The 12,816-nt window shown below is 33.4% G+C and overlaps 1 protein-coding gene across 1 annotated transcript in view; it reads left to right on the top strand.

The window, feature by feature from the left end:
• The window catches only part of FoxK (forkhead box K), a 113,132-nt gene extending 109,042 nt beyond the window's left edge, over positions 1-4,090 (top strand). Inside the window, exons 8-9 of the mRNA XM_089638269.1 lie at positions 488-602; positions 2,440-4,090. Of these exons, the coding sequence (XP_089494395.1) occupies positions 488-602; positions 2,440-2,617 (293 nt within the window). The 3' untranslated portion in view covers positions 2,618-4,090. The remainder of the gene's footprint in view (positions 1-487; positions 603-2,439) is intronic.
• Positions 4,091-12,816: the final 8,726 nt, after the last annotated feature.

The raw sequence follows: 12,816 nt of genomic DNA, 5'->3' as shown, positions 1-12,816 counted from the left end.
GAAATCTCGATTTACGCGTAAATATATAGCATTTTTACGAATTTATTGCGAATATATGAATTTAAAAGGGACCGCCGCTACGGTAATCGGCCGCGAAAATAAAGAAATAATTGGTATTAATACGAATTTACAACTAAAATACCACCCGGATTTGTAGAGGCGGCCGAGAAAATCGATTTTCGGTGTATTTTTTTATTTTTATTTTTTCATAAAATTTCGAATTACGCGGGAATTCGTTAATTTGATTTTTGATGTCCCGTGGATTTCGAATTAACTAGGTTCTACTGTATTATTATAGACTACCCAATCTTATGTGGCCAATGTCAAAAGAAGAAAAAAAAACAATGTCGAAGCAAAAAATGTATATTCATCTGATTAGCACATTTTTGTCCAAGATGTGTATTTTGTCAGAATGCTGAAAATATTTGGTTCTCATTGTCTGTCCTGTTGGGAACATGCTTATATGTGTGTTGGCTTTGTTTTTCAGAAAAATATGTGGTGGGGTCAGGAGGCAGCAGCCTGGTGTCCATCAAGGAGGAGCACTCCATGTCTCCGCCCACCAACGTCATCATACAGGCACCACACTCGCCATATGGATACGGGTGAGTCCATATACCTAATGATCACCTATGTAACCACCGGAGTACCAAGACATTAACAAAAAAAAATTAAGGTAGTTTTCAGGTTAAAAAGTTGAAATATTTGTATGGATAAATAAATATTCTTAACCTTTTGAACGCGTTAATTTGCTCCGTTTTATCTATACCCGTACGCGGTACATATTTTCAAATACCTATGCACGCAATTAAATGTCAAATTAAAGCATTTTAGTATGATTTATTGGACTATATAGACAGAACAGATTATTCTCCACAATATGAAAAATAAATCCTCGTGTGTCAACACTCTTAGATGTTTATAAAAATAAAACATAAAATTTCATACAAAGACGTACCGTATCTTTTGGATGTGGTCCCGCCATTTACTCGGCGTGTGTGTACTTAGGCCACTGCGTTGATAGACACAAGTGGGACACCATGATCGCTTATCATTTTTAGTTATGAAAAGTTGTGAATGACATACTAGTACTAACGCCATCCGTTGACAAAAATGTAAACTAAAGGACTAAAAGGTGCGAAGAGGCGCACTTGATTATCGATCTTTTTTTATGAAATACAATTTTATTTTTGAGAAATTCTTGTAGATGTCAGCATCGTGATAGTTCTACGAATGTCCAAGTAAGCAAGAAATACATTTATGACGAAAGAGCGCTGGAATATCGGCCGTCAAAGTTTCCGTATCAACTGTTGATACAGCCGCGTGTGAGTATAGACTTTTTGCCGTAACAACAGTTGATACGGCCGCGTGCAAAGAGTTAAATGGAAAAATATATTTTTATGTGGAAAAAGTGATGGAATTTCGAAAGAAATTATGTTTTTTAAATTTCCTCCCAAAGTTTGTGTACTTCACCACCGGACACCCTGTATATTATAACTCAACACGACAATTTTTGCTTAGAAAATTTTATAATTAATATACTTATTTTATAGTTATTTGTTTTTGGGGTATTATGCCGTGTTGCGCCATCTCCTTCTTTAGCCAACGTTTCAGACAGCATTGCAGTGTCCATCATCAGGGCAGATATGTAATAATAATCTGATGATGGTAACTGCGACCGCCATAAAAAAAACTGATTATTGACATTATGTATAATGTAAAACTTCATTGGAAACAGATTATTGCCATTAAATGAATTAATTAACGGTGAAGGCATTATGTCAGCTTGCAACTGATCAACGTAATGGGCCGCAGGAAGCTTCAAATATATTCTAATTATTTTTGAAATCTTTGTGGGCGCCTAGTGCTTCAGTGGCTATACCAACCTTATTGTGTTGTATTTAATTTAACACAATTGTAAATTGATCACTAATTGTTCCTACAGTTAAAATAGTTGTGCATCAGTGCACTATTGCCGTCATGATATCGAACTATATACAATCATCTTAGATTTACATGTTCCCAAGTTTTTTTCAATAAATTTTAGGACTGTATCGTCAGCGTAATATGAATTAGTAATTTGACCATGTAATGGTTGAAATAAAGTGTTGTTTGCATAATATTTATATGGTAGAGTCTGGGAAAAAGATTGTGTTTGATGGTCACACTCTGAAAAAAATCACCATTCTGGATTTCCGAAACATTCCAAATAACTTTGGCAGAGCTGCACAGTACATTAAGGGCCATGTGCATTCTTTATTTTGCCAAGCTCTAAATAGGACTGGTACAAACACTGTACCTTGAGTGATTTTCTGTAGTCTGATATTTTTTGATCACTATTAACATTATTGATTTTTATGACTTGGGGCAAACTGTTTGATGTATGTGATCATGGGACCATTACACCATTAGTTAATTTGGAATGTTTTTCTTTCTTTTCAGTGGCACGTACGTGACCAGCGATGGCGGCATGAAGCGGCGCTACTCGGGTGAGGACAGCTGCGGCGAGGAGAGCGGCGGGGCACCCGGAGACCTCATCATCGAGGTGCCGCCCTCCTCGCCACCCAGCAGTGGCAACAAGCGCGTCCGCTACCATCGCCACGACAATAACGACTACTGAATTAACCCCCCACACGCAGCAGTCACCTGGCAGTTCCGCACCACTTAATCGTCAGTTTGACCGATAAACTGCCGTTTTGAGCAATAGACTGCCATTTTGATCCATAAACTGACAGTTTGAGAAATAAATTGTCAGTTTGAGCAATACAGTTTGTGGCAAGCTGTCAGTTTGACGATAGTCGATCTTCGGTATATCAGATTGCCAGTTTAAGAATTTTCCACCAGCTTGAAAACCATCGACTGGTAGTTTGAAAACCAAACCAGTTTGATTATCGACTCTGAAATAATAAACAGTTGATTTGACTTTGTTTTGATTTATTTTCTACATATCTTGAACTACTTATTGGGGAAGCAATTTGTGAGGAATCTGGAAATGATTAGCGTGTGACCGTGGCCGAAAGACTGGCCGCCAGCAGTGTAGTGGTTTCTATCCGCCTGTGTATTGTTGTGATATGTTTTTGACAAAAGTGGTTGAAAGACAATGTTGTTTCTTGAATATGACTATGAACATTTCTTTTGGTGATAACATTCTAAGAATGTTTTCCTTCATGATTAATTAACGGCAAGGCAATTCTGGATTTTAATTGAATAGATTAGTTTTATTATAAGTATTCTAAAATAGGACATATTGTGTTGCAAGTACTACATTTCCTCACCATCATATTTGAAATTATCTTTAAATTTGACTAGATATATTTATCTCAATATTTTTTTTCTATATCTTTTTTATGTGCTTTGCAAATGCTTTTTCATTTTATCTTATTTTTCTTTCAACGACAATTATTAATGGTTTCCATTCAACCTGACGAACTGTTATCAATGATTTATTTTGACGCCAGTCATACATAAAAAATATACATTTTTGATAAATTTAAAGTTCTCTTTAAATATTTTATTAGTTTTATTTTAAATTTTCTTTAGTAGATTTCCACAACAACTTGCTTCATTTAATGCTAAAATGTGTCATTCCAAATTACCAATGTTCTGATCTTATTTGTCATAATATATAATATCTTCTGAAACATGTCCTGTCATCATGGGACGCAACATCTTCAAAAGCTTCATTCAGACTTAAATTTTTTTTTAATAAAGAATTAAAATATAATTGCGACTATAAAAAAAAAATTGACCTATTTTTTAAAACTTTTTTTGAATGTGTTAAAATTCATCATTGGTATTCATTTTATTAGCTTTTTTGTCATCTTGAGTAATACAAAAATTACGCATAGTAATTAATATGATTTTCGAAAAAGTGATTGAGGTCAAAACTACTGTGCAATAATGCTCCCATTTTTATCTAGGCTAAAATATTTATTCTTTTAAACTCTAGGATTTTAAATGCGTGCAATCTGCTAAACATATTACTCTAGAATAGAGAGCATTTATTTGTCACATCTGTTCCAAAGGACACTGTACAATATTAGGGTATGATGTACAATTTGTTTAATTTGAAAATAAAATGTATTTTTCTGTACATTATTAATTTTTTTTTCTAATTTTGCTTTCCTGAGTTATACTTATATGTAATGTATTAATTTATTAGTGAAAATTTCAAATCAATATTGAAATTCTCACTTTCAGTTTTCATTTGATTTTTTTGAAATCGTAAAAACAGCTTTTTTTCTATTGAGAATTAAGTATCTGAAATTACAAATTAACCCTCTGTAAATATTTTAGCTCTTTGTCATTGTTGCCAATCTTTAAAAATGGAATTATCAGAATTTCACTCAAATATTTGATTTTTGGGTGATCTTGGGTTATCAACTTTTATGTTAAAAATTTGAACATAACCTAAATTTACAGAATTAATTCACATTTACCACCGCATTAGTTTTCCCAAAACTTTGGCCCCGCTTTGTCTATGAAATTTCTATTTGAGTTGTAAAGTTTTATTAGTTTAAATTGTGCATAATTTATGAATAAACAATGTTAGTCGCTTTATTGTTCTTTTAATATGCCTCCCGTATTGGCTCGCTGCATTCATCAAATGAATGTAATTATGGCATGTCTTAGTTTATTATATAAACAGTTGACCAAGATTTTCACTGATTTGACGAGTTGGGAGCTAGAAGAATATAAGAATGGATTGATTGCAAGATGTGTGTACTACATTATAAGATATCCGTTGTTTACTAAAGTAATAAAAGTGCAAATGACTGAGTTTATTACTGCTAAATTACACACAACATTGTTATACATTTTGTATAGTAATCTATCAAACGCATCTCATTAAATAAAATAATATTGTATAAATGATTTGAAAATTTGAAATATTATTTAAGTTTTGGTTCAATATATGTTTATCCGTATATATTATAAATTGATGATAATTAGCGATCTAAGTTTAAGTTAATAGGCATTAAGGCGTTGTTAACATATAACTGTTGAATATATCCTAACCACTACTTTGTGACCATCAACTTGAGATGTTTAAAAATACTAATTCGAATAGATGACTTTGAGGTTTTATATTATATGTATATTGGAGAAGTTGGGCCAAGTCCTCATTCCCACCCTTCTGACCCCACAGCTCCAGGGCTGCCTGGTGAGAGGCCGTGTGCCATTCATGGCCGTGTACATCCGTGCCTGTGACTCTCGCCGGGTAGAACTTGACTTCTTATATTCATGTACTACAAATATGTCTGTATAATATCCCTTAGGCAAGTGGTTATTATGTTGTAAGTAAATAATAATATTTATAATAAATAAAATATTATGAACAAATAAGTATGTATACCTGTAAAATATTTCCGCGCCGCACACCGCTGCGGTGCCGGGTACGCTCTATCCTTTGTTTCTTTGGTAATTTCATAATAAAATGACTTAGACACAATTTAAGTAGTGTAAACAAATATACAACATTTAGTTAAATCATCAATTCCAGTGATAGAGGAAGATGGTTCAGTCGTTTGGCTGAAGGCAGACCAAGGTGTTCCGCGATAAGTTCCTTTGCCACAAACTAGAAAGGTGATGATTCCTCATTTAGCACTCACAATATTTACAAACAACACAAGCTACACTGCTCCTCCAATTAATTTGCTAATATTACTGTACAGATTCATATGCCAATGTCCTGAACTTCACAGATTTATAGGAAATATCCAAAGCTTTTAAATAGCAATCTATTTGTGAAGGAATTGAATAAAAGGCATTTACACACACTTTGTTTGGGAAAGTATTTCACAAGACAAGAAATCCAAACAAGATGTCTTTATCTTTAGCCCTCCCCGGCCTTTATAGTAGATATAGCTATGACTATAATTATTGACGTTGAATGTGTTGAACCCCCTAGACACGATAAAGTATACAGTCTACAGATATTTTTTTGACATTCAATGACGTTTTTCATATAAATAATATAATGTATGTATATCAGTTTTAAGCGTTAGTCCAAATATACCATTCTGATTTGCCTCCGCGGTGTCGGTTGCGCGACGGAGGTAAGTAAATGTGGTCGATATTGAACCCTCAATTCCTTGAGTTGTAGTTAAACATGCCCCCAACGGGCCCATCGAGTGGTGCTTACAATTAGTTCACGACACTTATTCAAATTCATTTAAAAGCTTATCATAATCTATTGTATTCATATCTTCGCCACATACCTTATTATCAAATCGGTTTTTACTTTTCTCACTTGATGGGCTGTTGGGAAACATGTTTTAAAGTTGTAATTCGTGACATTTTAAGATAGATTCACGTGATATGAAAATGCTAATGGTGAAAGTAACACATATTTTTAGAATATTTTTAAAATAAATAGTCAAATGAATGAATAACAAGAACAGATGTATCCTGGTGATGCTTCCTTCCAGACACTCGACATGTTTTTACAATTGCATCCAAATAACCGCTGCGAGGTTTTTCCATATTACACACAACTAGGATCTGTATTGAATAATACACTAATAGTGAGTTTTTTCATTGTACCAATTAGTAGATAGGGGTTTCTCTTGCCTTTTATAATTATGTTATAATGTACTTATGAAATAATTGGTACAAAACATACAGAGTTGTAATTTGATCTTTTTCTGCATGCTTTTTAATCCCTGTCTGCTTGGAGTGAATACATATTGAATTTAGCATTGGTAAATCCACACTTTTTGGTTTGTACTTTGTCTATATTTTATTATATATTATGTAGTACCTACCCAAATAGTGTTTTTTCCAATAATCGTATCCAGCACAGTTTTAATTCTTTTTTTTAAATTGATTCCGTAGTTCGAAAAAAAGATGTGAAATTTTGATTGTTCGCATTTCATCGCTATAATGCAAATACCAAATGGCAAATTGGGTTTGATGTATAATTGCATTATATTTGACCGCCTGCTTGTCTGCAAAAACCAAATAAGTTTTGAATAACACTTATTTAATTATTGTGTATTTCTGATTAAAATTATTATAATTCTCATGTGCAATGTCTCAAATTAAATAATATGTGTAAATTGTGAGGGGGATCACTAGGGTAATAATTGTTCTTGTAGGGAATGTTCTGGTTTCAATAATTTATGATTTAAGCAGTAATGGAATATTGCGTTGCATTTACTGTGATATAATATTTGGTCAGGATAGCACATGCTTCTATCATGTTTGCTACTTCAACATGTTTTATGTATTAGGGATACCTTTGAAGAAATTAGATTTCTAAATCATGTTAAACATTAGAAAACTGCTTTTGAGAACATTACAGATCATTATATGATTATTAAAATGAAAAATTAAATGTTTCATTTGCCTTTACATTAAAATTTGTTTTATTTCTTCTTTATTTAAGTGTTCTACGTTACACCACCTACATATTTTATTAAAAGTACTTGCTTTTCAAACAAGTAAATTTGTAGCCTAAATAATGAAGTTTGGCCGATGGCAACCCTATACAGAAAAATACTATTCTTATTTCAAACCAGGGAATAAAATGTCATTTGGGTATTTTTATGTGGATTTTAGCAGCAATTTTCTATAATCATGGAAGATTCACCAGTTACCAGCTCGGAAGATTCAAAGTCCAAAAAGTCTTCCCCATTCTTTGGATCTTCCAGTTCTGAAACAGATGTACTGCCAAATTTCTTTTTAAGATTCGATTTCACCGATCGAGGTGCTTTAGACACATCTAATAAAGAAAAAGTTGATTTGTTTTGGAAATACATTGAAACGAAAACCAGTCTTTCATCTCTTATGGTTTTATCGGATGAAGCGGTCAAACAAGGGGAATCCGTTTTCTTAGAAAAACAAAATGAAGAGAAGGTCCCTGAGAAGAAGTTGAAAAATCCCTGGATTGAGGGATTAAAAGAATTTGAAAGATTAGGCAAGTAAATTGGTTTCACTCATTGACAAATACAAACATGTGTTATATTCATACTAATTGCACCAAAAAATATCATTTTCCAGTATCTAGATTCATAGTGAATAACGAAATGCATAAAAAAAGAATAACCAATAACGATGTGTGAATAGATGAAATAGCTACATCGAACAGCCTGCCTAGTATAATAAGGGATAGCCTTTCAAAGTATACAGGGTGTATCGGCACTAACCCGACAAACTTTAACCAGCTATTCCTTAGCACATTTGGAGTAAAAAATATTATGGGCACTTTGCTGTCCGGTAGCATTTTTTTTTCAATTAAAAACAAAAAAAATTAAAATTTCCACACTACATCACTGTCATTGGCATTGCGTTTCGTGTTAAACAGCTGTTATAAGCAAGTATGTCAAAAAGCGTCTTCGCTCTTTCGCACACACTAAATAATAATAGTTAAAAATGAGACGAATGGTGCCGTGCTATTTCGTTGTGATTGTAAACGTGCGCCAATATAGGTACACACGTACATTATTCAACGGAATTCGAATAAAATATTTGCCAGATGGGTTTTCAAACTTTGTCAAAGGATAAAACAGTGGTGACATGTGGTGAAAATATGAATAATAATTTTTTTATTAAAAAAAAACGTTACCGGACAGCAAAGTGCACATAAGATTTTTTACTCCAAATATGCTAAGGAATAGCTGGTTAAAGTTTGTCGGGTACGTGCCGATACACCCTGTATATGTGTACGGGTGAAACAGTTGTATTATTTTGAACACCTGTCATTTCTGTACGCGTATATTTCGATACCAGCCGTGAGCTTAAGCGGCCACTGACAGGCGAGCATGTCCGCGGTGAATGCGAAATTACAGGCGAGCAACAAGCATTTTTGTATTGATGCCAGCCGGATAAATCGCGTAACATCATGCTTGGACTGCTCACCGCAGACATGCTCACCCATCATCAGTGGGCCGCTGCTGAGCGAACAGAGTAGTAGAATACAATATACTGTCACTTGATTGTCCTTCATGCACTTATGTGTTTCTGCGTTTGCTGTCTCACCTTATTTTATTCCATATTACCATTTTCAGGCATCAAAAAGCCTTGTGAATAATTGAATTTATTATAAGTGATTTTTGAGTACATACGAATGGAAAGAAACTCCGTCAGATTTGGTTTTTGCTCGAGAATGATTTGTACACATCTCAAATGCATAGGAAGGTATTTTTTTTGCAAAAAAGAGCCTAGAGCGATGTGTTTGTGGCAGCAGGTGACAGCTTGTCTGACCAATGAACTTATGTGCGATACTAAATGCAGTACATTTCAAGTATGTCCACTGGACCTTTTTCAGTAAAACCACGCACCTTGTCTAAGTTACCTATCTTTTCTTTTAATTTACTTTTCTCATTAGTTTCACTAAATATTATTTGGTAAAGTTGGCAAATTCCACCTTACGGAATTAAAAAGAGTAAAAGTTGTTTCCAGCAGTAATTAATTTGAAATCAAGTGTTATTTTATCAATATAGGCAGAATTCGCCAACTTTAGCTACTTATTATTTTTTATTCCCAGTTTGCATAAAGATGCTTTCTCTATAAGGTGCTTAATTATTTAAGGTTACAAAGACACTGCATCTGCCACGGGGAAAGGGTGTAACAGAAGAAAAAAAGTGCACATGGAATATACACCTAAACGAAGTGATGATGCAGTTTGCTTTTTATCAATATAGGCAGAATTCGCCAACTTTAGCTACTTATTATTTTTTATTCCCAGTTTGCATAAAGATGCTTTCTCTATAAGGTGCTTAATTATTTAAGGTTACAAAGACACTGCATCTGCCACGGGGAAAGGGTGTAACAGAAGAAAAAAAGTGCACATGGAATATACACCTAAACGAAGTGATGATGCAGTTTGCTTAGATCTTTGTAAGTGGGGTAAGGAGTACAGCCAAAAGATATCAAGTGACCCGCCACCTCATTGGATAGCTTATAAAAATCATAGAGATCCATAAATCACTTTGGTAAAAGAGGATCGGATTTAGGCGATATAAAAAAAATTATATCTTCAGGTTTGGATAAAATGGTTCTTGTTCCCAGATTTTTTAAATTTGTTATTTTTCTAATTGGTGTATTAAAGACAATTTTTATTTAAAGGCTGAAAGTAATTATTCCTCATCAAACTACTCTCCTGAAAATTTTTGCTCTACTACAATAGATAGACATGAACGTAGGGTACCTAGTTCAGAAAACTAATTTTTATGATAAAAAATATAATATAGCAATTTTTCCAGTCATTAACCCTTCCCTGCCTGTGCAGTTAACTGATTTTACGTGTCTATAATAAATTATTTCAATGCGCCTGTAAATATACTAAATAATAAAATTATTTAAGTATTTATCGAACGAATAGAAAAATAAAATCAGGAAAAAATGTGTTTATTTATATGAATGTTTGCGTGCGTTGATAACTTGCTGAGTGGTGCGGTAGTGAGCGAGTGTTTCGCTCACTACGCCACGATGCGCGGTAGTTGGTAGTACCCTGTGGTCTGCCAGTTGCAGCCAGTTGTAATGAATGTATCATGGGTTTTATGTGCGGTCAGTTTTTTCCCCCTTTTCAGCACCAATACATAATATTTTACTTATGCTCGTGTGTGTCCATATTACGTACTATTCGCGCTTGGGTCTCACTCGGGCGTAGTGTGTTCAATTCCTCGGCTAGCTAAGTCCTCCATCACAACACAAGCAACATTTTCAGCTTACTGTGGTGGCAGTAGGAGATTTTCAAATATTGTCAGGTTATTCATAACCCGGGAATGTTTGTCATTCTTTTTTAAATTATTAATTATTAATAAAATATTATTAATAATATTTATCTCCAGCCGGTGCACCGAGTACACAGCAGCAGTGCTCGAAGGATTTTCTAGGGAAGGGAAGGGAAGGGTTAAAGTCCACTGGTCGCTAGTAAAGTTTTAGATTCCTCCAAAGGCTGAAAGGATCACAAAATGCAGCTGTCAGGTTACATTACTTATATTATACAGGGTGTTAGGCGTTAAGAGACGTACCTGACTTACTTTAACCAGTGATTCCTAACATTATTTTGAGTAAAAATTTAAAATAAATTTAGTTATTTGGTGACATTTTGGGTTGTTTTTTTTTCAAAACAAAAATATTTTTTTGAACATAAAATAATTAAAAACGAAAGGTGCTCTTATGATCAGAGTTTTGTATTCCATATAGGCACATAAGCACTGCCTTCTTGACTACCTTACCAGTCTTACATGAAAATATAAATAGTATTAATAATTATTAAACTATTGTAAGAAATCACTTCTTTAAGGTGTTAAAGACAGAAACTAATTATGCAAAATGACATACACGTCATATTGAAGTATTCTACATGAAAATTGTACTTGTGTGTGTAAAGCTTATTGGATTACGATTCGTTTGTGTTTATGTGCCGAAAAGGCAATGCCTTTTGGATACAAATAATAATATACCGCCACTGCAAAATGCTGCAATCAGTGCCTCTGCCTCTATTAATTAGTACAGCTAACCAAATAATGATATTGTTTGGTTAGGTTGGCTTTCTTTCATAATATGTATATTGTCTGTGCACATATTTAGGGGGAAAATTTTTATTCTATCCATTATTTATTGGCATATAATATGCATAAATGAAGCAGTTATTTGAACATTTGCGGTGACTTAGGCAATCCAAACCAACAACGGCTACACCAAGCAGCGTAGCGATAACTTGCACAAAGGGAATTTATTTAATATCGACTAATTTGCTGTTTTTCATACTGCGTACGCTGATGAAATACTCCATACCCTTGTGATAATATTATATACCCCACTGCTTGTGATAGTAACCATAGAATAAAGAATTAACTTGTGGGCATGTTTCTTGATTCAAATATTTTCTTAATCGAGGCTCAAATTTTCAATACAAAACTGTGTTGACGAAATTCAAACGGGATGGAGATCTACGGCATAAGTGAGACAGAGCGCTGGGCTATTGAGCTAAATGGAACATTTGTTTCCAATCAAATTTGTATGTGAGGCACTTCTAGTTTTCTCCTTTATTCTATGCCATCGGTCAAATAAAGATTTAAAAAAAAAAAAAATATTAACTCACGCCTCGGCCATATTTTGACAGAAGGTAGGAGTATTTCCGCTTATAATAAAATCCAAATAAATGGAATATTTCTTAATGCATCCAAAAACTAAAAACCGTTTTTGAAAGGTGATGAAATTCACTTTCAAATATTGTTATTAGAAGTAAACATATATTTTTTGAAATATTAAAATATAGAATGCAAAACATAAAAAAATAAATAAAAATAGCACACTTTACGTTTTTTGTAACTAAAATTACTGTTAACAAAAAATATATAAAAACACATGCATTTTACTAAACAAATGTATTTTACAAACGTTTGTCACCTAACTTTTTTATCATTTCATATAAAAAATAATTCATAAAAAATTCATGAAGTTTCATAATTTTTTTTCAAATTGCATTTGAATCTTTGGTTTCACAGAGGTGTACTTTTTAATTCTTCTGTTGTTAACTTCTAGACTTGAATACAGCATGACCTTTTTTCTTTCTAATACCGTTTTGATTATATGTTTCACCATGACAATAAGGGAGGTACACCGATTTCTGTGAGAGGATGCGAGTTGTTCCCAAAAGCAAACAAATTAGCCAGGAAGGTAGTGCAATCCCAGTCTGCCATATTACGTGATATATACATATATTTACAATAGATAAATAAGAACAATGACAAATTTAAATAACATAATAGGTAGGTACCTAATGATAACATAAAAAAGCATTACATGAACAAGATAAATTAAAGTTAAATTAACTTAACTTATAGTCCATCAGGGAGGTCGCCG

The sequence above is a fragment of the Hesperophylax consimilis genome, chromosome 12 (assembly GCF_061612785.1).
Source record: "Hesperophylax consimilis isolate HC1 chromosome 12, BYU_Hcon_1.0, whole genome shotgun sequence".
In the NCBI taxonomy this organism is placed as follows: Eukaryota; Metazoa; Arthropoda; class Insecta; order Trichoptera; family Limnephilidae; genus Hesperophylax; species Hesperophylax consimilis.
This window is presented reverse-complemented; position numbering and strand designations above follow the sequence as displayed.